Source organism: Marasmius oreades, chromosome 9 (assembly GCF_018924745.1).
Source record: "Marasmius oreades isolate 03SP1 chromosome 9, whole genome shotgun sequence".
Classification (NCBI taxonomy): domain Eukaryota; kingdom Fungi; phylum Basidiomycota; class Agaricomycetes; order Agaricales; family Marasmiaceae; genus Marasmius; species Marasmius oreades.
Window position 1 is genome coordinate 2,190,663 of NC_057331.1, and position 27,595 is coordinate 2,218,257.

Here is a 27,595-nt window from a genome sequence, read left to right on the forward strand (position 1 = left end):
TATATTGACGCTCTACGATTGACTGCGTCCCTCTTCACAACAGTCTTGCAACCATCTATACTGTATCGCATACGTCGTGATATCAATATCAAATGGGACCGGTTTTTTTTTCCCGCGCGACCAAATCTCGATGTAAATCTTCCGATCAGTCATGATGCATTGATGCTTGCCCCATAGCCTTAGGTTCAAGTTGGGTTTACAGCGAAAATCTCCATAGATATTGTTCATATGTTGTTTTAGGACACTCTTACAGTAAAAAGTCACGGCTGGAACGTCTCGGGAAGACCAGACAAGTTTTCGGTATGTGAAAGACCAGCGTCCTTCGTCTGGGATTTAGAATAATCGTAGTTAACCTTACTTAATAATCAATGTATCTTCGAAGTTGTCGAGCGTAACCGCAGTCGAGCAACTAAGAATAACCTTACTTCACACGAAGGTAGGTGATACGAATAGATTGAAAAGTAAGTATCTTGTTACAATATAGTGTAGTTTATATACCTTTATACTCTAGTGAGTCTATTGGAGTTAGAATGAGTCATTACGGGGTAAGAGTCAATCTAAGGAGCCGTTAGCGGTTCCTTTCGGGCTACTCGGAGTTAGGACGAGAGACTGCATACGGTATTCCATCACACGGTACTTATGGTGAAGAATCCTGCCATTTAGCAGACCTCGAGCAAGACTCTCTCGTCTCGGACCAACCAGACATGTTGCTGCAATATCAATCCATCTCTCTCAGGATCCTCCCACAATTAACCTGGTCTACCGTCTGTCTCTCTTCCCGGCAAGTCATCAGTATTCCTGCTTGCTCTCATTGCCACCCCCAATCGCATAGCACTTCAAGATACAGTGCTGGAAAAGTCCAAGCAATAGAAGGCACACGGGACTTTTCGGACTTTTTCGGTTTGTTCCGGTATAGAATACAAATCAGACTGATTCTGATTTCTTTAATGGACTGGGGAACACGGGCACCTCGGCGACACATCGTATATGAAAAATGGCCTTGTCCTTTTATGCACCTCTCTATTCCTCGTTTTCAAATCACCATGAACTCCAGTACCGACGATAGCATCGGAAACGCCCTCGCACCATACTTCACGGCTGAGACAATCATTACTCAACCACTTGCTACCCTCTCGGTGAGTTCGGGAATCATGCGCATGATATCACTTTGACACTCGCTCAGGCGATGTTTTTCATATATGGTCTGATTACTCTCATCCTATCATCAAGACACTCACAACCCACCGTCATGCAGGGATATACGTCGTGATATTTGCACTATCGGTCCATACCCTTTCTCGCGGTCCTGCGTCAAAGATATATACGATCTGGACCATAACTCTTTTTGTGCTAGCGACGATCTACATCGTTAATAATACCTGTGGATTCGCGCGGCAAGCTACCATCGAGTTCAACGCGGCAACAACAAAGGACTATACGCCTTTTATACAGTACCTCTCTGGCGATGTTCCGAAATCCGTATGGTTGTAAGAACCCCTTCTTTTGGGATCCCACCCTAATCCTCATGGTCACTCGCTCCAGTTCAATCGGAATTTTCGTGCCTTGCTTCATGAAGTACGTCTTCAGACTTGTGCTCCTTCTACTCTCATCATTCTCAACTTCCTTCCCAGTGCCATTGCAGATTGGATGCTGGTCAGACTTCCCAAACATACTTGTAATAAAAGCTAAATATTATCCTCATCGCCAGATTCACCGATGTTACATGATTTGGAAATCGAAAATCTTGGTGTATCTGCTCGCTTTTGTTGCCTTCGTTCTGAATGGTCTGTCCCCGTATTCATACCCATCATGTTCGTTAATATCTTTCCTGCCAGCCATTTCTCTTGGAACCACTATTGCTGGGATCATTGCGGACAGTAAAGCTAATCAAAAACTCTATCAGACAGCCTCAAGCGTCAGTAACGGAACAGGGATTGGTATCGCCATTTTTCAAATGATACTGGCACTATTGACAGGTAGGCTCGATCTCCGTCCTTCGCGCGACCAGCAGGCTTTACAGTTTATTTTTTAACTGGAAAGCAAGCCGAATTTGGTGGGTAAGCCGTCAATCAGAACGCTTAATGGGACGACCCACAGAGATGAAGTACAACTCGATCGCAGCCGCCATGTACGTTTCTACGGTTTAATCTCCACAACCACTTCTTTACTCAAAAATCATAATAATAGCATCGAATCGGGAGCGTTATACGCGGTTAGCCTGGTAGTCATGTTCATTTACCAACGAACAATCGACCCCGATTCTTCTGGCCTTATTCCCTTTGATGTTTCCGTCATCTCGACTCTACTGTCGGTGAGTCCCGTACAGGCGTGCCATTGACAAATTAACTTGAGCCTGCCAATCCCTAGGGTCTTGCTCCTACACTGATTGTCGTACGAGTTGCGTATGGAAAACCTGTGGACAACCTTCCTATGCTGTCGACGTTACACTTTGCGGAAGAGCCCCGAGGAAACGGCCAGAGGTCGGCGGGGGAGACCGACCAGTTTCAATTCCGACGACAATCTGACGCACATGAACTTGACCGTCTGTATTCGTACGAGGGGTTGTCCCTACCCGCGATAGATGAAAATCCCGGAAAAGCCGAGTCCATCCATCCCCTCAACGAGACTCTCTACTCTACAACAAGGTCACCATAAATTCAACCAGCAGTTCTTGAGGATCAAAAGCGGAATAGAGGTGGGGAGGTCAAGCCTTTGGATAGTTTGAATACTAGGAAGGACTCAATATGGAGTTGACTTGGTGACCGGTATGCTCACCTCCTGTGCGTCACTACTTCCGGCGCTTCGTGAATTATTCAGTCAAGCTGCTTGCTTGCTGCTCCATACGCCGAGGATACACACGATATTACCTTGCTTCACATGTCCTATCTAACACACTGGAATAAATGTTTGTTGCACAGTACCTCTAAAATTAGGAAAAAATCATCCAATATGACGAAATGTCGACTGAAATGCCTTCAGTCTATGTGCCAGTTACCTCTAGCTTTCGAAAATTCAAGGGATTCCGTTCAAAAATCGGGCGAAATATGCTCCTTTCACCGTTGTCATGGCTGACCCCTTCGACTCGAAGTCCTGTCACCAGAGCTGAATCTACGCGAAATCTTGGCCCCACGGATCGTGAGTATCACATACGGGGAAAGCAAAATTTCCGTATGGAACCCATCGAGGATATGCATGATGGTTCGTGGAAGCTTGACTCGGATCCATGAGATTTCAGGAAGAATGTTGAAGAATGGAAGACTGTCGATGCAGGGACGAGTCCACCCACAATTTGTCCATTGCAAGAAGAACATCATTCGCCATAACCACAATCGAAGTCGGGATGGCGCCAGAGTGCTAAAGCCTTCCGAAACCAGAAACCCAGGCACTATTGTGTTTTTTGGTCTTCCAGTAGTAAACTACCACGACCTTGATTGTGATGTCGGTGTGATATGTGTGTTCTTGGCGCGTTCGCGAAAAAAGTTGTTCTTGGTTATCCTTCTCCCATTCCAAGGGCCCATTCATCCCCGTGTGTCCGCTCGGCTGTATAACCAAGGTAGGCGGTGTAAGAACACAAACTACGGTTTGAATGACTGTAAGTAAGAGTAGGCATAAGTTTCAAGTTACACGCATTGCGGAGTCTGAATATGTGCCGGTCGGCATAATACGAATTCTCTCAAAATTTTTTTTCTTTTCCGTCAGACAAACAAAAAAAATGACTTTTCAATCTCTACCAACGACACCGGAAATTTTGAACCGAAATGACGTCGAGCGCGCTAAACAAAGCCTCAGAAGACACACTCGAATCGCGAGCTAAGCGAAGGATCCTCCGTCGATTACCGCCACCGTCGACACCCACTGCAAAATCCGTTATCGACTTCACTTCGAATGATTACCTCTCATTGTCGGTCTCTCCCCATCTTCATAACCATCTCTTGAGTACTCTCTCTCGTTCAGAAACCATTTTGGGCTCAGGAGGATCACGGTTACTCGTCAACCCCGCCACACATCACGATCTTGAACTACGATTAGCAACTTTTTTCCATCATACACAGGAAGGAACGTTACTTTTCAACTCAGGGTACGACGCAAATGTTAGCTTCTTTTCTACCGTGCCTCAGTCTGGGGATGTTGTCGTTTACGATGAATACATTCATGCGAGTGTACACGATGGAATACGGTCGGGGTGTAGAGCGCAGAGAAGAGTTTCTTTCAGAAATAATGACCTGGCGTCGTTAACTTCCGTGTTTGAAGAACTGTTGGACAACGTCGATGAGAACGGACTGGGGCTGAGGCTGAGGAATGGAACTTCCTCTCTGTTCTTGGCGGTTGAATCTGTGTACAGTATGGACGGGACTTTTGCTCCCTTGAAGGCGATGGTTCAACTCTTGGAAGGCTTGTTCCCATGTGGGAATGCATATCTGATTGTGGACGAAGCTCATGCAACAGGGTTGTATGGACCTCAGGGTCGTGGACGCGTTGCGTTGGAAGAACTCGAAGGGCACCCCAAGATTCTAGCGAGGTTGTGTACGTTTGGGAAGGCTTTAGCTGCTACTGGTGGTGAGCTAGTTCTAGTGTAATTCTCCATGGCCTACCGTTGACGTGCTTCTAGCTGTTATAATGACGACCCCACTCGTAGTGAGATACATGACGAATTACGCAAGACCGTTGATCTACACTACCGCACTATCCCATCTCGCTATTATCGCTGCATCATGTTCATTCGATATGCTAGAAGATGGGACAGCTGAGGCGCTAGCAGAGCGGGTGTTGGGAATGAGTCGGTGGTTCTCAAAACAACTCAGAGAACGACTCATAGAGGAGAAGATAGGGATTGAGATCCTGCGAGTTGGTATCGAAAAGGTCGATCAAAGAGAACCGGAAAAGTGGTCCCTACACTTCCACTCCCCAATCATACCGTTGTTGACCTCACCCCCGCTTTCCTTAACGGAAACCAAAAGTTATTCACCGGCCCATGATCTCTCGTCCCACCTTCTGGCGAGATACCGAATTCTCGCGCGGCCGATCACTTGGCCTACGGTGGCTAAAGGCCAGGATAGAGTTCGCATATGTTTGCATGCTGGACATACGGAGGAACAGGTTGCAGCTTTGGTTGAGGGTGTTGTGGAGTGGGGTAAGATGAGGGCTAGAGTCGTTCAGGAGGATAGAGTATTGTTTAGGACTAGGCTTTGAGAGCGTTCATAATAAATAAAATTTATAGTGCTTTCTTAGAAATGGTCGCAAAATTCTACAGGACATTCTTGTAAGTACTCAACTACTCAGCAGCATGGCGCAGTGGTAGCGCGCGGGGCCCATATCGAGATATCATGGTAATGAAGGAACCCCGAGGTCACTTGATCGAAACAAGTTGCTGCTAATTTTGTGGATCTCATCTCTTTTCGACAGCCTGAGTATAGGCCCGTCCCCGAGTCCGTAGCTTCCAGAACTCGCTATTCTTTTACATATCTCCTGAATCACTGCACTTAAACGGTCAATCTTATCTGTATATCGTTTTTATCTTCCTAAATAATTGTAATACTAGTACATTAACGACAAAAGAGACCGCAATGCGTATAGATACATGTAAGGTCGTAAAATCGTGTGCCAAAAAAACCAGGTCATGAACAGTCGTGAACTAGGTATAGTGATAATTTGCCGGGGCGTGTACAAGTCGTGTCATGAAGAATGAGAAGATGAATATACTTAGAAGTCCGCCACCCATCCCTGAGTTATTATGTTCAACCCGTATAGCTTTGAGAACCTATTTGCGTGCTAGATGCGATAACTGGTGTCCAATATGCTTAAAGGTTCTCTGGAAGAATCCAAGGGGTTGTTGTTTCTTCTCTCCTTCTCCGACACCAACGCTACCATGGATGGGGATCGCCACTGGCGTGGTAGAGTTGTTAGATTCCAGACTGTTACCATTGTTGGGTGCTGATAACATGTTATTTAGAGACGTCGAAAAGGATCCACATATATGGTACAGAACTCACCGAACCACCAAAGTGTCGTTACCCCAACAGGTAAGGTCAACCGGGCTTGCATTCCTCTGAACTCGATGGTAGTTTGGACCGGTTGCGGGTTCCACGAGCCACCTGTGTGGTCGTCCCCTTGATGAAAGCGCAAATTAAGATGTTACGCCCGTGTGAAACCAAACAAGCGGAGAGTAACTCACAGTTCAGAATAACCAAAGAATACCTCAGGAAATCACTCGGATTGTTGCGGGCTGTTACAAATGCTCCAACTCTCAATGCCCAGTTCAACTCGCCCCCGACACTGACACCGATTCGTTTAGCAAATGGCCCTCCGGCGTCTTTGGGGATAGTTGCCTTGGATACTTGCGCCATTGCGTAGACTGCAAGGGTGTGAGGTCACCAACAGCATGGTCAGGACAGGGGAAAGGAAACGTACATTCTTGATTAACGCTCCAAGTTCCATCGCTGTTGATTTGAACGACGGCTCGACACCCTGGTCCGCCACAACTGTTGGTACCTGGGAGTTTGGGGTTGCCATTGCCATCAAGTGCGATATTCCACATGAGACCGGTGCTAGAACCATGTTCGACAGATCCTACAAGCCGAAGTCAATTTTTGTCATCGAGCTTTCGAGAAGATTGAACTAACCGATGAAACTAAGGAACGCAGTCGCGTTGTTCGATTAGCCTGGTTCGTGGCATCTCTTCGCAAAGGGCCACTCACATATTATCCATGTACCACTGATTTCCAGCAATAGTCCATTAGGTTCTCCACGACGAAACGAGTCTAGTGTAAACGTACCTTGATATCACTCCACCAATCCGACCCAATAGTACCGGAACATTCTGGCAGGCCAGACAATCTGAGCGATGTGCACGGAATGGGGAAATTAGGCGCCTACATACCCGTGAAATAGACCTGGCGCAAATCATTATAGTTTAGCGTCGGACTCGTCGTCCGAGAGGCGTTGTAACATACCTCCTTATTTGGGAACTTATTGCGGAAATCATCTTGTTGCCCGACACTTCCCTGCGAAGCGCGGGAGTCAGTTCACGATAAAATATCGTTAATATGCTCTGAACATACCCCGTAGCAGTGGAAAGCTGCACCAGCGAAGGCATTAGGAGCTGCCTGGAGTACTTGTACAGGATATGTCCCGGCATTATCCCAGTTATGATCGTAGGCTTCCCGGGTATCTCAGTAATCGAAAATCACGATCGAGAAGTAGACTACACACCGATCAACTTCGTGCCGCTGAACCCGTTGTTGTTCATGAGAGTCCTTAGTGCCAACCCTACCTGGGCTTCAAGTTGAGGTGTGTATGTGGATGTAGGGTAAGTAGGATTGTTGTTCTGGGGTTCATTCTGAATGCTAATCGCATAGACGGGTATCCCTTGGCTTTGGAAGCCCTGCAAGCATTTCAAAAGATAGTTCGCAACTTTGAACGGTATGATCAGAAGCAGCAAACAACACGCCTGAACGAAGGGAATACTGACAGGGCTGAACTCGATTAGAGTTAAGTGAGCCACCCTCCATGGTGTTACTGTTCTTCATCCAAGCGGGCTGACATAGTTCACGGCAATCAGGTTCAAATTCAGATGGAACAAGTCAACATACCGGTGACCAAGGAAGAACGTGTACTTTGACCACTGAAACGGTGATCGGATTCAGTTGAAGTGGGGAAGAGGTCACGTAATTATAACATACAAGGATTGACTGAACGAATGTCTTTCAGGATAGAGAATAGGTATGAGGGTGCGCGGTTGACATTGAAGTTATTGAGCGAGGTATCGCCGGAAGAATCATCATAACTGTATACTGCAGGAAGACAGTATGAGGTCATAATGCTTAGGCCAACGAGCATACAGTGGTAATACTCACCACCGGCAGAGAAATCCGATGCTCCCAACGGTACCCGAATATACGACAGCCCCGCTGCATTCGCGCCATCTGTCGGTGAGAAGAGGAAATTGAGCAAATTCCGGTAATTGGTCGGGTTTCTAGACTAGAGAGGAAGGTTGAAAGTTCGAGTTTTGAGTGACGTGGGAGAGATCAACCTTGAGGTTGTTCATCATGAGAGCAGAATTGTCGGCTACAAGGCACAACGAAGTCAAAAATATCAATATTACTTCATTTTGAGAAGAAGCATGACAACATACTTAGCGTACTTCCAAACCCAAAGATAGGCTGAAAGACCGCTGTATCATCGACGACTATATCAGCTTGACCAATTCCACTTGGTGATTGGAAATTTATGGGCGGTGACGGAGGCGATGAAGTAAACAGTTTTTGGCGATCCCAGGTCGTTTGCCACTAATCCACGCGGTGTAAGCCGTTTCCTGCAGCTAAAAGAGAGACAGAACGCACTATGTCAAATATTTGCTGCGCAGCAACCAGCTCTGCGACGCCTAAGGAGATGATGGAAAGAAGGAAGGACCTCATGGAACTAAAGAACAGGCCTGGTGTTGGTGTTTGAAGGCTGTCGTGAAATCGATGAAGGGCGTTATATATAGTGAAACAACCCAAGACGTGACCATTTGTTTAGCCTTCTCTGGTTTCCTGGCAGATAGTGACGCATGGGTCCCGCGGGCATAAACCGAACACTTCGCGTGTGAGTTCGTTCTCAAATGACTCCCAAATGACGATTCTTCCATACATGTGGCAGTTACTGAGAAAGTAAGTATTGATCGTTGCATATGCTTACAACCCGCCATGCGAATATGTTGTTCCCATTGATTATACTTCATATAAGGTTTGCGTGGACCATGGCCCTGAAAATGCCCTCGTGAGAGTCCAGTTTCAGTGAGGGTCATTCATAAAATTAAGAAGCATCTGGATTGGAGACTTGGCCGCTTGTCGGCATTTTCCCTGAATGTGAGCAATTGGGGCCTGGGCCACATCGAACCCCCCGTAACATGTCGATTTGAATAATAATCAGAGATGATACATAACCTCAAATCGCTCTCCGTATCGACAGACTCGATCACCTTTATCGATCCTTCAAAGAAATCAAGAAACGACGAATCGACGGCGTTAAAATTGGCGCCACTCGATAGTGGCGTAATGGTAATCTTCCGGCTTCACTAAATATCGTCTCATGAAGACACTGGTTGCCTTTAGAACGTCAAGCTTCCACAACTAAACAACCAGGCTCGTCTGGGGCGAATAGTGTTGAATAAGTGATAGCTCGAATTTAGAATTGTCCATGACACACACCAATTTTTCCACTACAGCGATATTGCAACTGTTACTGACGAATTAAGAAAATGGTCCGAAAAAATAAACAGGAACTACATACACATGTATCATCACCCGCAATCGATTTGATGGCGCCGAGCAGTGAGCAGTCCAGCCAAGAAAGGGCCCGCAGTGACATGGTTCATGCAAGCTTGCCTCGCCGAGCATAACTGGAAATGTACGGACCGGCCACGAGCATGCAACAACAAGATCCGAGCAGCCGTGGATGGGCGTCGGTTCGGTATGTCGGAGGATTGAGCGTCCTGAACGTAAATGGCATACCAGGGACAAGAATTCATTGAGATTTCCAAACGGACTTCCAAGGTTCAAGCAGTGCCTGGAATAGCAAGTACCTGGGTTGAACGTTGAACAGGTAGTAAAAACAGGCCAAAAGGGTGGGACGCAGAGCAACACACATTCTGGTTCGAGGTGAAGACCGCTTCTGCATTGGGCTCAGTGATTTTTAAGCACACTGAACGAGCGGGACTTGGAGAACACATTGTGGCAAGCAGCAAGTCATCGTGCTCGTGACTTATTCCGGGTAAAATCTAGAATACAGCGTCTAAACTGGTTTTTGCGTTTGACAGCAACAACAGTAAATGCCTTTCCATCAATTGCCCCTACATTGAACAAAAGACGTTTCAAGAGCGATAGTAACGGGGTCAGCGGGGTCCACTTGAACCGCACCCCCTCTAAGGCGATTACTTCCATTCTACAAGTACACGATACAACATGGAGGAACCCAGTAAATCTAGAACAACCCCAAAAGATCCTCTTGAGTATTCTGCGGTTGCGATGAGACCGGGGAGGTCACTTGTGAACCAGAAGGCTGAGCTGTCAACGGAGAGCCAAGCCCCCCAGATCCACTAGAACCACCAAAGTCCATCCCACCAAAGAGATCATGTGAAGCACCAGCTGCTGCCGGTGCAGCTGCCGGTGCCAGTGTAGGTGCAGTATTCCCAAAGATCGAAACGAGATCATCAAGAGGATTTGTTGACGTTCCTGCAATTAGATTAGCTGCAGCCGAAGTATGTGAGTAAACCTCCGTCGCAGCAAGACCTGAAGGTTGTCCTTCTGCAGCTGGAGAATCATCAAAGTCCCTACAATAAGTCGATGGGATTTCAATACCACCGGTGATCGAATGAATTCAGTAAGATCACGTACAGCAGATTCTCTGACTGTTGGCCTGCAGCCACCGTTTGGAGTGCCTTTTGTCTGGAGAACCGCTCATCTGACAGCCTGGAAACAAAACAAAATGTCAATTCGGACATAGCAATGCCAAGAAGAAAGCGTACTCGGTTCCCTTGCGCTGAAGTGAATCGGCACTGACTTTTCCACGTCCAACAAATGTTTCCTGAGGCTTGTGGTAGACACTTGCAAGACTCGATATCTCTCCGAGTAACTCTTCCAGTAGCGCTGGAGGTACAGCCGTTCGGGGAATGGTAATTGGCGGTCGAGTCGCCAGAACCACAGACTATATATAGCATACCGTCAGCCATAAGGCTCCGTCTTCAACCGCTTTAGAACAAAACTGACCTTTGCGGCGCCCGGATCTGTCGAGAGTAAACGCCAGTAGATATATGCCCTATCTCGGACATCGGGAGAATCACAGTCTTTGGTAGCGGTATTCAGAACTCTCTGAACGATTCCTTGTGAGGAATCTGGCTTCTTCAAGAAAAGCTTGACGACGGCCGTTAACGTTTGAAGTTGGACCTAAAACAGTCGCGGACTTAGTTACAACAATTAAGGATGGGAAAGGAAGTAGACTCGCAGCATACGACTCTTCCGTAAAGGAATCAACGAATATCCCCAATAACTCATCTGCGTTATCGATTTTACTGGCGTATTCTCCAATAATCCATATTAGGGATGCTTTGGCTTCTGGTTCATCCAGTTCATCCAGGTTCGCACATAACGTGGGGATTATGCCTTCATAGGTGGAAGGGTATTTGCGGAATATGTCCTAGAGGGATGAATGGTAAACAAAGCGATAAAAGTTAGCTCCAAGACGCTTGTTATAGGGAATTGGCAGGTTCCACATGCTTCACATCGCAGCTTACCTTCATTACCACGACAGCCTCTTGTACGACATAGCTCACCCTGGTGTCTATGAGCTCGAGTAGTACGTTTACGCATCGTTCTGCAGCAACATCGATCTTGATCGCGGTCTGGCCAATCGCCTTGATACTTTTCCTAACAAAGTCAACATCCACTTCTGAAGAATACCTAAGGAAAATGTTTGTATCGCCAATTCGCTCAAAAAAAAAAAGTAACAACATACTCCTTCAATTCGCTCAACAATGCATCGACATTATTCTCCCCCGCCAGCCGAACCATAATGTCCAATTTTTCGACTTTCACATACAACGGATCATTGTACTTGCAGAAAAATACCCTCATCTCATTTTGTAAGATGTCTGAACGTTTCTGCAGCAACAAGTTGATGTTCCGGAGCGCGACCCATTGGACTTCCGGAGGGGAGGAAAGAAGGGTGACTAGTGGGGGTGCCATCTTCCGAATTAGCTGTTTGATGAGGTCTTCGCGATGCACGCCTCGTATGTGGATCATAATGACCTAGACGATTGTAGGATGATTCGATATAGACCTTCAATCAGAAGAATGAATGTGAATATGGTAAAATAAAATCTACCTTTACAGCAGCCAGAACCACACTCCCATTTGCATGTTGGAATTGGGGTACGACACGTTCACATATATGTTCACTCTCCTTCTCATCAAGCGCCTCGTACCTCGAGAGTGCATTCAATACAGCAACACGTCCCCATTCAGAGCACTCGTTGAGAGCGATTAGAAGTTTGTTCAGAATGTTTGTTGTAATGGGAAAGATACCATGATCGGACGACGAAGTCGATGGTTGAGATGTAGCTGCAATGTGAATGTCTGTAAGGGCTGCCACTGTATTGGCGACTACCTGTGTTGTGCATTAGTGTGTTTAGACATAATTATAGTTCTGGACACATACCATTGGATTACTGTCCGAGATCATCTCATGCAAGTGTTCCAAAAATCCGTTCTCCACAACCAACTCCGGCTTCAGATCATATAACTTCGCAACACACAGTGCCGCTGTCTTCCTAACGTACGGATTCTCATCCCTCAAGCACTTTTGTAACGGATCACAGAGATAATCAATAATCTTCTCCGCCCTCAAGACACCCATCGTCCGTATCGCAAGCGCTCTCACGAGCGGGTTTGGATCGTCTGAATCTTTGACGAAAGTGTTCACGGCGAGAATGACCAGTTCAGGTTGAGTTTTGGCATAGTTCATGAGGTAGAGATAGACGAGCTTTTTCTGTTCAAGGTCTTCTGTTTGCATATTTTTGAGAACATCTGGAAAGAGACCGCTGACATCTGAAGAGTTCAACGAAGGAAATGAGCTTTCGATTGTCGTTCATTCAGGTGAATAGGGCACGCACCCTTGCCGACAGTCATCGAAGCTATGACACGTTTGATAGCATCTTTGCGTTTTTCGCGATATTCGCTGTTTAGGTCGACACTGAGCTCGTAGTTTTCACCTTTTTTGGGAGCTCGGAAAGTCATTGAGAACGGTAAGGTATACGTAAATGGAAGGTGAAGAACGGTCGCGGCGAATGCAGTGGGAGACGCGAAGTCGTGACAACATCTTGGACCACGACCATGCTCACTATATTCTTAGCTCGGCCTTATGTCTACCTTGATATCTCCAGCAAAAACCAGCCCTGGATGTGTGTGCTGTGTCATTGGTGGTTTTCTAAGGGCAACGGTATGTGCCACTCAAAAGTCTAAATTCCTACATTCTTTCACTTGGAGGTCGTTCAAATCTCCTCGAGATCCAGAGGAGCCGGGCGGAATCGATGGGTCCTTACGACATGATTTTGTTTGAATCGAGGATCGGTTCATGTTCGCGCAGATTCTATTAGAACTTAGTGGGGCGTAACGAAATTGCTAGACTCGTATCAACGGTGCCCACTAGTTGCAAAGATGCAGGATACTCTGGTTATGATCCATTCGACAGTCCACGAAGTAATGATGGCCCAGAGATCTCTCACCCTTATTCTCGTTACTACTCCTTACGATCTTGACCTCTTTTCTGACTATGTGTTGCATCTAGTGTCTCTCCAATTTTGAATATCTCACTGAACCGCTTATGGTAGCACCGACACACAACCGAATGATCGTTGGCAAAGAAATGTGTGCATACCGGGAACCTGTTTTTCTGAAGTTCATGCAGGAGGCAGCGATTTTCGCATTATGGGGCCAGAAGACACCAATGGAATGTCGGTGGATTTTAGCATCCGGGTCCATATCGAATTTGTCATCCTGCTGCGCAACGGCGCATCATGATCACAGGATCTATGCATAATATTTCTCTGCCGTTGCAGCTGCGTAATTGTGGACGGTTGGAATTAATCATGCTGTGCCGCAGCTACTGCGGAGCGGGATCACATTCCAGTATAAAGAAATGCTTTGTCTTGGTTATCGTCCAAAGATCTTCCCCCACGATGCCTACCCAATCTATGGACGAAGAGAAGGCGTTACTGCAAGCCTATCACGATGAGGAGCTCAGGCTCTTCGAGCAACCTTCCCATTACCCAAATGATGAACAAGTTGACGACTCTCCCCAACGTGCATCTTGCAGGAAGAAGAAAGTCAGAGCTATATTCAAGCACCTGGCCGTCTTCTCACTGCTCTTACTTGGATGGAATGTTCTCCAGGCTTACCGTGCTGGGAGGATGAGTTGCGGTCAGTGGCGTAATTATGGTGGCATTGAGAAGTCAGATACTTGGGACTTCAATGGATTGGTGCGTTGTACGCGGTGAAGTTCTACAACACATACGAATGAATTCCTTTAGGATGAATCTGTGCAACACCCACCTCAAGATTTCCCGTGGCCGCCACAGGTGACCCTAGAGGAGTGCGTTGAATGGCCAGCGCCTTCACCTCCTGGCGACGGCGAATATCATGGGGGACCTGGCAATCATCACCCTTCACCACACTCTTTCGATTCCTCCTTCAACTTACCTTCTTCTGCTGATATCTTGGCCTTCTTTGCACGAGGTCCATTGTCGGTCGGATCCTTCAATGTGGAACAAGGAACAGAAGAGACGGACCAGGTTGTTGTGGATGTTACCACCAAATGGCATGGTCCAAGGGAACTGTTGGATCTTGTTCAGCTGTGCAGGTTCAAAGGAGAGAAAGGATCCGTTGGCGTCGGTATTGTGGTAAGTATTTCTCCCCGATACAGACTGGTTTGACTCTACATCGTTCTGTTTTACAGTCTGTTAAAGGTGGCCCCCATCACCGCCCACACCATCGTCATCGAGTTTGGTTTGAGGTCAATGTTCGCCTTCCCCCTGGGTCCGATAAGCCATTGGAGATAAAAAAATTCCTTACGTTCCTACCAGTGTTCTCACAGACGGTTAGCGACCTTGGAAAGTCCGTTTACTTTGGTGGCATTGGGTTAAAAGGATTCGTTTCGGGAATCAAGATAAATGTAAGCTCCGATTTCTATCTATCCCTCTTACTTTCTCATCTTTCTTTGCAGTCACTGTCTGCGAAGAACGCGTACATCAATGCAGGAGTTGGAGCTATCAAGGGGAACTTTACCACGTCCTCCTCTCTAGAACTCATCACAAGCAGCGGAGAGATTGACGTCGATGTCGGCCTGACTAACGATGAAAAATCTGATAAATGGACAGACTTGTTATTGGCAACGTCTACTGGGTATGACATACACCATTTTCCGTCTTGATCGCTTCTCAGTTGTCTCGTCTTCCGTTTCAGTGCAATCAAAGCCAATCTCTCTCTTCATACAGAGTCCGATTCTAACGTCGGGGGCAAATTCAATATCACCTCCGGCTTCTCTGCAGGTTCTGTTATCTTGAATACCATCGTTGCCCCCAAAGATTCGACGGTCGACCTCACTGCCCATGGCTCGGTCGGTGCGATCCATGTAACAATGGACAAAACGTTTGAGGGTAAATTTGACGTTGGAACGTCCGTTCTCTCCCGTCCGACTATAGTCGAGCGCAAGGAGAAGGATGAGGATGGAAGAGAGAGGAAGTTTGAATATAGCCAGGTCGGGCGAGGGGTTGTGCAAGGGAATGTGTGGTGGGATGCTGATGACGGTAATACGGATGGAAAGGAAAGAGGAAACGTGGAAATCAGGAATTCGTTGGGGCATGTTTCTTTGACGCTGTGAGGACGAACCATATGTGATCGTGAAAACTATCTCGCATCGGTTTATTGATTGGTAGGCTTGTATGAAGATTTGTAGATCTGTGTAAATTCTAGGCCCGTAATGTGCGTGCATTTAGGCGGAGAAATTGACTCCGACTTTCACCACCACCACCACTGTTGTTTCCACCTCGTTTGAAGGACGGTCAGGCTCTCGCAACGACTTGTACCACTATCCTGTGTTGAAACAGTCAATCATATCAAGTCTATTTATAAAATCCCTAATTTCGCGGCTAAGGTGACCGTGATACGACTGATCTATAGAGATTGTGGTCACCGACGGTTTCGTTTCTCCGAATCAAAGTTCTCAACCTATGTGGTTCACCTGACCTTACCTCCATGCAAAACTCGACACATATTTGTTCGATGGCTTCTTATCCGACGGATGATATATTCCGGTTGGACACAGGATTCCGACATGCATTATGTTTGTCAGAGTACTCTTCAGAGCATCCGTAACGGGCTGTGGCGAACTTATCACTCACACACTTGAACCAATCTAGAAGCAGCGATTTCCGAGCGGCGGCTCAATGAAACATCATCAAGGTACGCCTGCACTGTGATGGCTATGTGATCTGGCCGTTGATTGACAGCCTGAGCCTGTACAAGCAATGCTGCGCGCTAGACTTTAGGTGTGGACCTATATATACGGAGTAGAATGTTCGACACATCCCTCATACGTCGATCCGTATCACCACATTCATTTATCGACCCATTCCGTAGACCGGATGGTTTTCTGAAAAGTCTCTTTTCATTCACTCCCTGCACGAAGTCACGAACATCCGATCCCACCCATGAAATCGAAATCTCCGACCTACGGCGGCTCAGGAGCCCTGATCGCTCTTTTCTTCTCCATCCATACTTTTGTCTGGGTTGGGTCATGCATTCTCCTGCTCACAGTCGCGCTTGTGTCGAATATCCGACGCCATCCTATTTGGGTCAATATGAAGCTAAGCTGGATCTTTGCCTGTTTCTCATTTGCATTCCTGTGAGTCCTCTATGATTATTCGATACATCATTCTGAAATATTCAAGCTTAACCACAGGACAACTCTATAAAAGTGAACCAATTTTTGCGATATGCCTGGTTCAAGCCGCGGCAGTTTCTTCCGTGCCCATTCTGTGTGTGGACCAAGTTCATTTCTCATCGGTAATCACTGACTTTTAGATTGTAACAACAGTACCTCAGGCACGACGTTGGCTCTGGCTATATTTGTGAGTTCCCTGGAAAAATTATTTCCTTTGCAAGTCCTAATTTTGTTCAGCTTCTCCTAGCCACCAGGCCAGGACCAGATGCTGGAGGGAAAATGGATAGGACGCGTGTGACGGCAGTACGACCTCTCTCACCTTTTGAAATTTAGCCGTCTGACGACCTTATCTTAGCTCGTCTGTGTTCCATATATTTTACCGATAGGCATGTTCATTTTTGTATTGGTTGTACGTCCTAGAGTTTCAGTTCCCTCGTCGGTCCATTGATAGCATATGATTTAGTTTGGCTTGCGGGATAGAGGACAGGTCACACTTGCGAAGGATTGGATGGTGTGTGGTATAAGAGATCCAGCAGTGTGAGTGCATTACTTTTTGGCCATTTTATCCCACTTAGAATAGTTCAGGGGCCACGCTTGCAACATTGCCGTCGTTGTCATCATGCTCCCCACTGTGATCATCGAGGGATGGACAATTACTTTCGTCTATCGACGGAGGCAGGTAGCCGGGCCCAATATTCTCTCGACATTGATACGCCTCTCCATATTCACTTTTTTCGGAGTTTTAGCGATCGCGTGGGTGCTGCTACCAATCCTCATCACAATCTCACACTCATTGGACGATAGAATCAGTTTTTCATCCCGCCACTTCAAGACTGCGATACAGATGGCTGTTGGAAACATTCTGCAGTCTTTGCGTGAGTTGCATCCTTGGAGACCGACATTGACGGCAGTCTGACGACCCGTCCCCACATGTACAGCTCCTTTAGCGTTCATTATTCTCTTTGGACTCCAGAGGGTATGTGGGCATCTTTGCCTTAGTGCCTGGATTGATATTCTCCAACTTCTGCAGGACATCCTTGACACCTGGGCGTTTTGGCGTCGGGAACCACTTGGAAGGCCAAGGGAGCCGAATAGAGCTAGTCGGATGACCATTGCTTGAGACCATTTCGAGGCAAGCAAGCGTATGCATCTGGTTCGTGAGGTGTGGCGAATCGACATACTGATGATGTTACAGATCTAGTATTATATATCTGTCAAGATACAATGAGATATAACAAGGGCAAAATGTCGGTATGAAAGGTGTCGCGAGTATGAACAGGGGTGGAGATGATGCAGAGTTAGGACAGGGAGGTAGAGATAAGAATCAGGATAGGAAGTCCAATTCATCTGGTTCGCCATCCTCAATATGAGGCTGCTGAGACCGCTTAATCTGCTCCAGAACTTCTTTCGGCGGCCCCTTTCGTTTCTGAGTGGGAGTAGGTTTCTTGTTCTTGGAAGGGGACGAGGTCTTCGATGTAGTCTTCTTTGTTGACGGCGATCCGCGAATCGCTTTGGAGTTCTCTTTTTGTCTCCTGGAAGTTGTTTTCAGCCTACATACGCACCAATGAACATTCGCTCGCCCTGTTGGAAACGAAGAATACACATACCTCTCCCCAGGCTTGGCATCGTCAGTGTGGATAGTTCTCGCTCTCTTCTTTGCTGGAGTGTTAGTCCCGCCATCTTCCTTATCATTGTCGTCATCCCCCGCGGATGGCGGTCGTTTCCTGCTGGCAATTTTCCTTGTACCTTTCTCTTCGTGTTGAGTTTCAGAATGTTTGCGCTTTCTCGTGGGTGCAGATGTTGACGCCAGTCCTCCAGTATTTGTTCTCTGTTTTGCACCGCCAGCTGTTTCCGTACTGTCTCCTGAAATCACTGGTTTCTTCCGCGACCCACCACCGGGTCTGCTGGTAATTTTTGGTGGCTTAGAAACACCTTCCTCAGGATCATTGACAGTGTTGGTTTTGGCTTTCTTCCGAAAAGTAGCAGAATCTGGTGGAGGTAGCACTTCATCCTGCTTTCTCTTGCGACTCCCAGTGGACAGTGGCACCCCTTCAGGACCTGACCGCTTTTTCTCGTTGAATTTGCTTCTCCCAATGACAGCGTCCGCAGGAGGTTCCTCTGCATCACTCATGGAGTTGGGCGAGATTCGAGAAATGGGCTCCTCCTCCTCCGCGATAACAGAAAGACCACCGTAGTTTGATTGAGACTTCGCCTTCTCTGCTCTCCGTTGCTCGTAATCAAGACTAGTCACTGTTGACCCACCTTTGGGTTCCTCCACCGCGTCTGGAGCGTCGACTTCCTTCAAGAGTGTCTTGTTTATGGCACGTTCGCGCAATTTATCACTGCTTGACGTCGATCCTACATTCGCACACTTCAATGTCACTCTCTAAGGTCGCTATCAAGAAATACGTACCTTTCGCCTGCGCGAGACCTCCACCTCCTTTGCTCTTTCGCGCCACGGATATCCTCACTACTCGATTACTTTCCTCATTCTCAGCACCACCTGCAGTTTTTGATGCAGCTTTGCCACCTGATTTCACAGGTGTTTTCTTCTTCTTCACTGCCGCCTTACGCGCCCTCTTCTTTGGCTCGTGTTCTTCTTGCCCCGCTTCAGCGTCTGAGTTCTCAGATTCGGCTGCTTTTCTGGTTGCCCGTGTACGCCTAGGTTTGGACGCTATGGTTTGAGAGTTCAAACGTAAAACCGACGGCCTAACACAAGGATCAACTCACCATACTCTTCTCCTTCTTCACGCTCTTTACCCTTGGCAGTCGAGGTGGCCTTACTTACAGTAGAACGCCTTACAGTTTTGGACTTGGATTGCGTGGTTGCGCTCTTAGGTGTACCTTCTAGTTGTAAGAATCGAATGAAGGTGTAACACAGCAGAAGCAACTCACTTGAGTCATCTGCTTTCGATTTCCTGGATCGTGATTGAGATGCTCGCGATGTTTCCTTCTTTCCGCCCGTTAAGTTTGACGGTCCTAACACGAAATTGTTCCCGTTTGCGTCGCACTGGCACACAAACACCACTCACCTGCTATAACATCCTTTTTCTGAACCACGCTCTTCCTCTTCTTCGGTTTCGCTTCCTCGTGTGTCTGTCTTTGAGCCTTTCCTTTCTTCTGACCACCTCCTTTAACGGGCGAATGAGATCTACTCCGCGAACGAGTACTTCGAGCACCCTTAGTTGGTGAACGTCCCCCCTTCAATAGAATATTCAGCAACGTTCCTCGCGGTTGCGGTACATAAATCCTAAGACAACGTCGTCAATGGATCTGATGAGAAGAATAAATCACTTTCTTATAAATAAAACTAACCCTCCTCGATCTCGAAAGCGAGCTTGCTGGCGTTGCAACCGTTTGTCTCTACTATCTTCCACACTGAAACCAATCTGGGTTTGTTGAGGTTTTGCGATTGGAGTTGTGAGGGATGCCGTTATTGCCGGGGGTAAATTCATAGATCACTGGGGATCAATGTCGAAGAAAGCTTCAGAAACGCGAGTCCAAGCAAGTCGAGGCTGACGCTAAGAGTGAGCGCGTCCGGATTACAACATGTGATGGCTTTTGTCTTCTGATTAGATTAGATAATAGATCGTCGAGCGCAAATGGTAATTGCCCTACCTGAAATCGTATGTCCCGCTTTAGGTCGAACTCATCCCGCTGCTGAGGAGCTTCATCCCATTCCGTAGTAATCTATCGCCAGCTGGGCGTGTTGGTCGGTTTCGGCACTTTCCGAGCCAGGTGTAGCACGTGCCGGAAGCTTTCAAACCTCTCCTATCTTCAAACCTCTTCCTTTCAAATGCTCGACTTCAGGAAAGGAAAAGAAAAAGAAAAAGAAGTGAAGGAGGTTTGTCCCCACAATAACTCATCGTCGGCGCCATCAAACGATCAACCTCATAGGTTCCGAAAAAACCAAAGAGGATTGTAATCTCAACCAACCTTACAGAAGACTACCAACCTGGCTGGGGAGATAGAGAAGGGATTCGGGAGTAGAGGGACTGAACTTGACTTCATCGGGGGACATGGGGAAGGAATGAAAGTCGGTAGGCAACGACTGAGTCCACGTAATATGAGGTTGTATTGACATTCTGTTAGGGATCCTTGCTCTTGTTCGTAACGAGCACGAGGTGCTCTATTTCACAGCCGGAGAGCGATGGAGATTCGAGATCTCTTCTCGGTTCAAATGGGCAGCTCCTGACTTGAGAGCCATTATAACCCATAACACGGCTCACAACAACACTGCTGGACTTCGTGTTACGGTGAAAAATATGAAACAGTCTGCACTTGACAAATATTTTGATGGTATCCTTTTCCTTCATCCACCACCACCAGACACTGTTCTACAAGCCCGCCATCCTACCACTGCTGGCCATGGCTACATATGCACCGGTGAACGATACCTATCGAAGCTGTACTGCAAGGGTTTATTCGTCTTTGATTACCGTGAAAAGGGACGTCAAGAAACATCGGACGAAGAAAGCGACTCAGACGACTCGGAGGATGGCGCTACGTCTCCTGCTCGGAACGGTTTGCACTATGGCTACAATTTTCTTCGAGATCTAAAGCTTGGCCGAGACCGCGATATTCCGTCGTCAACCAGCGTAGCCGAGCTGGTGTCAAATCTCTGGATGGACTTGCTTGCGGAGGAAGTAAATGACATTCCGAGCGCTTCATTCAACTCCATTAATGGCTCGCAGTGCGCTACGGCGTCTCTTGCAAATCGCTTTCTGGATCTGTTCGAACTGGCTCCCCACTGCCTGGATATTTCAGACGCTCGTTGGTTTTTTGGGAAGAAGTATGGTGCTGAGCATGCAGGTCGCGTCGTGAGCCATCTCTGGGCCACATACCTATCCCGTAAGAAGAAGGAACATGATGGTGCCACGATCTGGGTTTATGATCATAGAAAAGACGACTCAGAAGAGCAGCAAAAAATTATACGCTCCTTGGGAATGATAAGCATATCTCCACCAGACGGGCTTTTCAACCTTTTCAAGGACTACAAGCTCACACGAACGCCGGACGAGGAGCAAAAGAGACGTTTCAAACTTCTCGACGCTTCCACTTCTTTCGAGGGGAAATTTTCAGCACATGTGCGACATCTTGTAAGCGTTGCACGGGACTGCCAGGCGAATCTCCGTGGACGCCCATGTCAGTGGAAGCATGCGCAAGCTGTCGATGCCACAGCCAGTCAGTCGCAGCATATGTTCCCCTTCCGACGATGTCAATCACAGCCCACAGAGAATCGTCTTGAAGGCAGTAGTCAAGGGGTTAGCAGTTCCTCTTTCGAACTGGATGTCTTCATTTCGGAGGACACACTCTTCCTCAACGACCGTAACCTCTCCTTTGATTATGTTCATTCCGAAGGAAAAGGTGGATCGACCAGCTGCCCTGCATTCGATTCAACGAACGACACCGACCTCGAATCAATAGTCTGCGATTGCTCTGTTCAAGATCTAGTCAATCAGATCGTTCAGGATTGCAACCTCAAAGCTTCCAAGAAGCAGCTGAGTGGTCACTTGAGGGACATGAACAATGTGTTCCTCTTATTCCCTCGTAACCTCTCGTTTTTGTTCCGCTCCTTGTACAACTCCCATGCGCATCCGGTCGAGACCACGCTCACATGGACGACACATGTGCACGATGCGCTCAACTTCGTAGTTAAAGTATGCCCTGGTCAATGGACATTGCAACACACAATTGAGGATCCGGATATTATGTTAAACGAAGCCGTCACCGGTGACAAAAGCTCGGAAGGTCAAGGTTATCCGGACGGGGATCATGAGATAGGTAACAAAGAAGTGAGAGATGAACATGTCCATGAAGCAGATGCGGAACGGACCACCAGTGAGCAAGATGCTGGTTCTGACGAAACTCAAATTCTCAGTCAAGCGGAGAACGGTAAGTCTTCTCAAAGTCATTTTTTTTGGATGTAAGTACGATGTAAGCAACTCACCTGTTACTCATCAGGTCACGAACGGGCGGAGTCCGTATTTCTTACAACTGTCGACCCTTCAATCACATTATCGAACCTAGATCCAGGACAAACCTACACCGTCCAGGTCTGCGCACGAAGACCGACTCGAGTCGCCTACTCCGTGCCAACCCTACTCCAATGTCCTCTTGATCGGGTACAAACCCTTTCTGCCAACGTAACATCCAATGTCCTCGAGGTCTCTTTTGAACAGGTCACCAATGCAGTGAAATATCTGGTCACTCTATGTTTCTCCGACGACCACAAAGAGGAGTTTGAGACTAAGAGTGTCCCGTGGTTTTATGAAATGGATGGCAGCGACTCTAGCATTGAGAGTATTGCAGTGGTAGGAGTGAGCTCGGGTGGGATCCAGAGCTATGAAGCACGGACGGCAAAGCCCATATATGTTACACCCCCTGCCCGGGCCGCCGTCGACAACGAAAGTGATGCAAGTAGCCCAACAGATAACGACTTGGGTGGGATCCAGAACTATGAAGCACGGACGGAAAAGCCGGAAAAGCCCATTTATGTTACAGCCACCATCGACTACGAGAGTGATGCAAGTAGCTCAGCAGATAATGACCTAGACTATGTTCCGGAATCTGATGGGGAGTTCGAGGATGACGGTGATTTTGTGCCAGAGATGGTGATAGAGGGCTACCAGTCCCACAAGGTATGTAAACCCTCGTTTCCATGGTAAGAATAAAATCAACAATTCGCTTTTCCTCAACAGGCTGGCGTGGCAAGCCAGCATGATTATCGTTCACTCGGCTCACTTGACCTACATGGACGAAGCATTAAGCAAGGCGACGTGATGGAAGTGCACCTTCGTAAATCCCATGCGGCTGATAGGGGTCGTCGTTTCCTTCATTTTTTGCTTTATATCAACGAAATTTGGGAGAGACGCAAGACCAACAAGACCGAACTAGTTTTACAATGTCGTCAATATCTCAGCGAGCACGACTTCAAGGACTCATCTCTTGGCCAGGATCCAACAGCATTCGTATCATACAGAGATCTATCCGCAAATGACCGAGAAGTGTTTCTTATACTTCACTCTGACGGGGAGCAGTCTGTAGATATCCTTGTCGACGATATCGCAAAGATCATCTCAGTGTATGACGAACACCACGGAAGGGAGCCTCCGAAGGCTGGACACAGAGACGACAATCTCGGCTCCTTCCATTGTAGCTGGGCGCTTGGCCTTCACTCTAAGGCGCAATTCCTTACTCCACTTCTGGATGACTACCTTCCACCGAAGCCACCGAAGCCCCGGTCGCTCGGTGTCGCTGATTTTTTCTGCGGTGCAGGGGGCTTTTCGCTGGGGTTCTCTGACGCCGGATGGGACCCACAGCTTGCCGTCGATTCCAACATTCACGCCTGTAATACCTTCAAGGTAAAGTCAGCCATACTGTGTTTTTTCCCGTTTCTGACACCTAAAACAGATGAACCATCCCACCACCGACATTCACTATACCAAAGTTGAGACCTTCTTGACAGAGAAGCATTATATATACAGACCTCCACCATCTTGTGCAGTTGCCCTCATATCACCTCCGTGCCAAGGCTTCTCATCGGCTAATCCTGGTGGCAAGAATGACGAAGAAAATCGCAAAGGGCTGGCAATTTGTAGTAGAATTGCAGAGACGTTGAACGCTCATCACGTTCTGATAGAAAATGTTCCTGGGTCAGTACTTGTTACCTTTCATGGGACGTGATGGAATGATTGCATCTCACTGTATGTCCAGGCTCGTGCGCCCAAAAAACCTTCACCATCTGTATAGGGAAATGGTCGCCATGAAAGCAACTGGAAGACGATGTGAATGGAGAATTTTGAATGCATCTGAGTTTGGTGCACCCACCTCGCAAGAGAGTTTTCATGATTGCATCGAAAGTGGGACTCTCAATGCCGATATTTCCTACGCCAACTCACGGGGACGATGACGGAGCTCCATGCATCACTGTTCGAGAACCCATTGCCGATCTTGATATCAGTAATCCCAGGAAAGGCGCGAGCGTCGGAAACCCTGTTTTTCTAGCTCCCACTGACAGCAGAAAAATTTCACGATATGCCCGATCTATGGGAGCAACGGATACGATCGAGAACCATGCAATCTCAAAGGCTAATGTGACTGATTGGCCGATAGCAAATTGGGATGCTCCTTCGGTTACACTTCGTACAGCTTGTAGCGATCGATGGGCATGTGTTCATCCCAGTGAGTACTACTTCGTTGACTCACGCCTTTGAAAGCTCCGTCGTCGCTCACCGCGAATATTCCGTACGTAGGCGGAACTCGTCAATTTTCTCCTCGCGAGATGGCGAGATTGATGTCCTTTCCGGGTGAGTAATTCGGCCCCATGTGATTCAGGTCCGTCAAAATTGGAAGTCTGACTGTGATTTGTCTAGACGACTATTTCTTCTCTGGCGAAGTCCGTGAGCAGGTTAAGCAAATAGGAAACGCGGTATGCAGTAATTCGTCTTATGAAGTGAAATAAAAGACTGATACGGAGATTTAGGTGTGTCCCATTGTCTCCAGGGCATTCGGAGAATCGTTCAAGAACGCCCTCCTTCAAGATTATCCTGAGCTCAGGTCTAAATTTTTGCAAGATGATAGTGAGTCGGATGACGAGAAAGAAAACCCAGGAAAACGTCAAGACATAACCTGCGGGCACTCCTCAAAAAGGGCTTTAGATGATTTAGTTGACGGCAACTCCACACCCTTAAACTCGCAACACAAACGTGCTCGATACGATTCAGGCTCGTTCCCGTTAACGATCTAATACCTTATTTGGCACAGTTGTAGTGTAGTCGAATGTGTCGATGTTTTCCGAACAATTTCTGAAAATATTAATGACAGTTGGGCCGAGTTTATAGAATATCACGTGGTCGTGTATTGCTTCCTGCACTCACTTTTTCTTCTTCGTTACTCCCACTGTCATTTACGGTTTTCCTCGCCGATCGACCAAAATCATTGCGCTTCAAGCTTCAAGCTTCGGGACTCGGGGGGTAAAATTCTCACCGGAAAGAAACGGATGCAGTTGATGTGAATAATATGCTGAATCACGAATGAAGTTCAAGTAAAAGTCACATCGGGTCGAGTCCAATGGTCCGGTGAAGTATAAAAAGAGTTTGCACGACCAGGTTGAGCCACCACCAAACGATGCCGGACAACGAGATGCAATATGGTATGGCGCAACGACTTGACTTGAAAATGCTCTAACGCTATCGACAGTTAGACTCGGCCAATCAGGCCTCAAGATCTCCAAGATTGTGTTTGGATGTATGTCCTATGGCACGCCTGAATGGCAAAAATGGGTTCTGGATGAAGAGGAGTCGATGAAACATATCATGGTTGCGTGCGTAGCAGTCATCATCGAAAAGTACTGACTGACTTCTAGCAACTTTAGATATGATGCTGGGATCAATGCTTTCGACACAGCCAATGTGCGATGAAAAATAATGTTTCAGTCCGAAGGATCTAATGGAAGGTCATCTGCAGGTGTATTCAAACGGCCGTTCTGAAATCGTTTTGGGAAAGGCTATCAAGAAGTACAACCTTGATCGCGATAGGATCGTGGTCATGACCAAGGTTATGTTTTATCCTGAACCTGTACATCGGTTGCTTATATTTTCAGCATGGTTTAGGTTTACTTTGCAGTTGGGGATACACCTGACTTTGTATCTCTCGGCAAGACCTCTGAAGCCCTTGATCAAGCAGGGTATGCAAATCGTCGTGGATTGAGCCGTAAGGTATATTCCAACAGTTTCATTCAGTGTATGTCTAGGCAGAGTCTCATTCATTCTTGTACAACAGCACATCTTTGAGTCTGTCAAGCATAGTTTGGCTCGCCTTCAATTGGATTATGTTGACCTTCTGCAATGTGCGTATCTGCGAATTTTACTCCCCCGTCAAGCTGCGTATCGTTTTGATATGATAGGCCATCGTTTCGATACAGAAACACCGATCGAGGAAACCGTAAGGTCTTATCTGGTGCACGTGTTCGTACTCAAGGATAGCAACTAGATGCAAGCTCTTCACGATGTTGTACAAGCGGGGTATGTCCGTTACATCGGGATGTCTTCATGTCGTGCTTGGCAGTGTATGTCGCTCTTCTCTTCGCGTAAATACTCATTGAAGCCCAACTAATCTCGTTTTAGTCCATGCGATGCAGAGTACGTTTGATGTTCGCTACCCTACGCTCCGATCCCTGATCACAGAATCCTCTGTAGACTACGCTATCAACAACAAACTGACGCCTTTTATATCCATGCAAAATCACTATAACCTCGTGTACCGAGAAGAGGAAAGAGAGATGTTCCCGACTCTCAAGGTATTTGACTTGAAAACTTAATGCGGTCGCACTAACTTAAGGTCCGTCCGGCGTGCAGTACTTTAATGTTGGCTCCATCCCTTGGTCTCCACTGGCTCGAGGTCTTCTCACCCGCCCCTTGTCGCAGCAAACAAAGAGGGGTGAGACTGACCGGTAAGTAGCAGTGACGTTAGCTTCCATTCGGCACTATCGACGTGGCTTGGAACAGGATGATCAAGGGATACTCTCCGGGTGAAATCGTCGACCGGTGAGTGGTCGATGTGTTTCCCATTGCAGTTAAATTTACGAATTTCGTGTAGTGTGGAAGAACTCGCCAAAAAGAAGGGCGTCACCATGGCACAAATTGCATTCGCTTGGGTTGCCAATAGGCCAGGTCTGGTTTTTTCACATGAGTGTCTTCTTTCCGCACGCTCAGTCGGTGACAGGTGTATCGGCACCTATCGTTGGAGCTACATCCCTGGATAACTTAAAAGAGTTGATTGGTAAATCTTACATCTCGTGACGGTATCGGTGGACACTAATCTACTTCAATAGCTGCCATCAATATTAAGCTGTCTGATGAAGAGGTACAGTATCTCGAAGAGACTTATACGTCGAGAACTCTCATGGGTTTGTGAGGTGTGCAAGACCGTGGCTCGGACATCCCGATGCTCATCGAAATGTACTTTGTAAATATCATTTATGATTACGAGGGTGCCTTGAATACTCGTTTCTGTTCAATTACAGGAATGTAGAGAGTCTAAACATTGAATATTGAATACCTGAGGCTGTCAGTTCGCCTCTTTTCTACGGGTTTTGCCTATTTGCTTGAATGAGGTCATT

The 27,595-nt window shown here is 47.2% G+C and overlaps 10 protein-coding genes and 1 non-coding gene across 11 annotated transcripts; 8 read left to right on the top strand and 3 right to left on the bottom strand.

Annotated features, from left to right (window-relative positions):
• The first annotated feature begins 604 nt into the window (after positions 1 to 604).
• Positions 605 to 2,925, top strand: E1B28_013597 (uncharacterized protein). Its single transcript, XM_043158766.1, has 10 exons — positions 605 to 1,136; positions 1,184 to 1,202; positions 1,256 to 1,487; positions 1,543 to 1,575; positions 1,632 to 1,653; positions 1,709 to 1,784; positions 1,836 to 1,976; positions 2,041 to 2,128; positions 2,188 to 2,311; positions 2,368 to 2,925. Exons 1-10 carry the CDS (start codon positions 705 to 707, stop codon positions 2,653 to 2,655), a joined length of 1,455 nt encoding a protein of 484 aa, XP_043004121.1. The 5' UTR covers positions 605 to 704; the 3' UTR covers positions 2,656 to 2,925.
• Positions 2,926 to 3,705: 780 nt separating this feature from the next.
• Positions 3,706 to 5,221, top strand: E1B28_013598 (uncharacterized protein). Its single transcript, XM_043158767.1, has 2 exons — positions 3,706 to 4,557; positions 4,610 to 5,221. Exons 1-2 carry the CDS (start codon positions 3,759 to 3,761, stop codon positions 5,188 to 5,190), a joined length of 1,380 nt encoding a protein of 459 aa, XP_043004122.1. The 5' UTR covers positions 3,706 to 3,758; the 3' UTR covers positions 5,191 to 5,221.
• Positions 5,222 to 5,278: 57 nt separating this feature from the next.
• E1B28_013599 lies at positions 5,279 to 5,374 on the top strand. The gene has a single exon. It is a non-coding gene; the product is annotated as a tRNA-Met (tRNA).
• A 124-nt stretch (positions 5,375 to 5,498) lies between these two features.
• On the bottom strand, positions 5,499 to 8,637 carry E1B28_013600 (uncharacterized protein). Its single transcript, XM_043158768.1, has 18 exons — positions 8,340 to 8,637; positions 8,132 to 8,285; positions 8,030 to 8,064; positions 7,854 to 7,977; positions 7,680 to 7,790; positions 7,590 to 7,621; positions 7,469 to 7,535; positions 7,210 to 7,410; positions 7,059 to 7,156; positions 6,951 to 7,001; positions 6,878 to 6,890; positions 6,774 to 6,817; positions 6,696 to 6,712; positions 6,621 to 6,628; positions 6,409 to 6,567; positions 6,173 to 6,352; positions 5,991 to 6,107; positions 5,499 to 5,931 (listed from the first exon to the last, which is right to left on the bottom strand). The coding sequence occupies exons 1-18, from the start codon at positions 8,412 to 8,414 to the stop codon at positions 5,759 to 5,761; spliced, it is 1,659 nt and encodes a 552-aa protein (XP_043004123.1). The 5' UTR covers positions 8,415 to 8,637; the 3' UTR covers positions 5,499 to 5,758.
• Positions 8,638 to 9,825: 1,188 nt separating this feature from the next.
• E1B28_013601 (uncharacterized protein) lies at positions 9,826 to 12,789 on the bottom strand. The gene is made up of 10 exons (XM_043158769.1): positions 12,647 to 12,789; positions 12,193 to 12,581; positions 11,860 to 12,141; positions 11,491 to 11,783; positions 11,309 to 11,435; positions 10,981 to 11,172; positions 10,746 to 10,922; positions 10,505 to 10,683; positions 10,374 to 10,448; positions 9,826 to 10,309 (listed from the first exon to the last, which is right to left on the bottom strand). The coding sequence occupies exons 1-10, from the start codon at positions 12,768 to 12,770 to the stop codon at positions 9,961 to 9,963; spliced, it is 2,187 nt and encodes a 728-aa protein (XP_043004124.1). The 5' UTR covers positions 12,771 to 12,789; the 3' UTR covers positions 9,826 to 9,960.
• A 63-nt stretch (positions 12,790 to 12,852) lies between these two features.
• Positions 12,853 to 15,553, top strand: E1B28_013602 (uncharacterized protein). Its single transcript, XM_043158770.1, has 5 exons — positions 12,853 to 14,011; positions 14,063 to 14,431; positions 14,488 to 14,703; positions 14,755 to 14,933; positions 14,994 to 15,553. Exons 1-5 carry the CDS (start codon positions 13,550 to 13,552, stop codon positions 15,409 to 15,411), a joined length of 1,644 nt encoding a protein of 547 aa, XP_043004125.1. The 5' UTR covers positions 12,853 to 13,549; the 3' UTR covers positions 15,412 to 15,553.
• Positions 15,554 to 16,240: 687 nt separating this feature from the next.
• Positions 16,241 to 17,593, top strand: E1B28_013603 (uncharacterized protein; the record flags this gene model as incomplete). Its single annotated transcript, XM_043158771.1, has 10 exons — positions 16,241 to 16,434; positions 16,481 to 16,567; positions 16,627 to 16,660; positions 16,711 to 16,776; positions 16,829 to 16,882; positions 16,937 to 17,010; positions 17,059 to 17,226; positions 17,278 to 17,348; positions 17,412 to 17,449; positions 17,504 to 17,593. The coding sequence occupies 10 exons, from the start codon at positions 16,241 to 16,243 to the stop codon at positions 17,591 to 17,593; spliced, it is 876 nt and encodes a 291-aa protein (XP_043004126.1).
• A 204-nt stretch (positions 17,594 to 17,797) lies between these two features.
• E1B28_013604 (uncharacterized protein) lies at positions 17,798 to 20,116 on the bottom strand (the record flags this gene model as incomplete). Its single annotated transcript, XM_043158772.1, has 8 exons — positions 20,092 to 20,116; positions 19,789 to 20,038; positions 19,506 to 19,723; positions 19,369 to 19,452; positions 19,204 to 19,317; positions 18,887 to 19,147; positions 18,081 to 18,831; positions 17,798 to 18,023 (listed from the first exon to the last, which is right to left on the bottom strand). The coding sequence occupies exons 2-8, from the start codon at positions 19,926 to 19,928 to the stop codon at positions 17,798 to 17,800; spliced, it is 1,794 nt and encodes a 597-aa protein (XP_043004127.1). The 5' UTR covers positions 19,929 to 20,038; positions 20,092 to 20,116.
• A 387-nt stretch (positions 20,117 to 20,503) lies between these two features.
• E1B28_013605 (uncharacterized protein) lies at positions 20,504 to 24,159 on the top strand (the record flags this gene model as incomplete). Its single annotated transcript, XM_043158773.1, has 5 exons — positions 20,504 to 20,513; positions 20,566 to 22,368; positions 22,438 to 23,114; positions 23,175 to 23,837; positions 23,887 to 24,159. The coding sequence occupies 5 exons, from the start codon at positions 20,504 to 20,506 to the stop codon at positions 24,157 to 24,159; spliced, it is 3,426 nt and encodes a 1,141-aa protein (XP_043004128.1).
• A 188-nt stretch (positions 24,160 to 24,347) lies between these two features.
• E1B28_013606 (uncharacterized protein) lies at positions 24,348 to 25,222 on the top strand (the record flags this gene model as incomplete). The annotated part of the gene is made up of 4 exons (XM_043158774.1): positions 24,348 to 24,657; positions 24,729 to 24,782; positions 24,849 to 24,904; positions 24,959 to 25,222. 4 exons carry the CDS (start codon positions 24,348 to 24,350, stop codon positions 25,220 to 25,222), a joined length of 684 nt encoding a protein of 227 aa, XP_043004129.1.
• Positions 25,223 to 25,602: 380 nt separating this feature from the next.
• E1B28_013607 (uncharacterized protein) lies at positions 25,603 to 27,529 on the top strand (the record flags this gene model as incomplete). Its single annotated transcript, XM_043158775.1, has 14 exons — positions 25,603 to 25,627; positions 25,675 to 25,798; positions 25,850 to 25,886; positions 25,942 to 26,031; positions 26,088 to 26,192; positions 26,257 to 26,418; positions 26,467 to 26,542; positions 26,601 to 26,615; positions 26,673 to 26,773; positions 26,832 to 26,926; positions 26,982 to 27,020; positions 27,073 to 27,146; positions 27,199 to 27,255; positions 27,308 to 27,529. The coding sequence occupies 14 exons, from the start codon at positions 25,603 to 25,605 to the stop codon at positions 27,388 to 27,390; spliced, it is 1,083 nt and encodes a 360-aa protein (XP_043004130.1). The 3' UTR covers positions 27,391 to 27,529.
• Between the last annotated feature and the right edge of the window lie 66 nt (positions 27,530 to 27,595).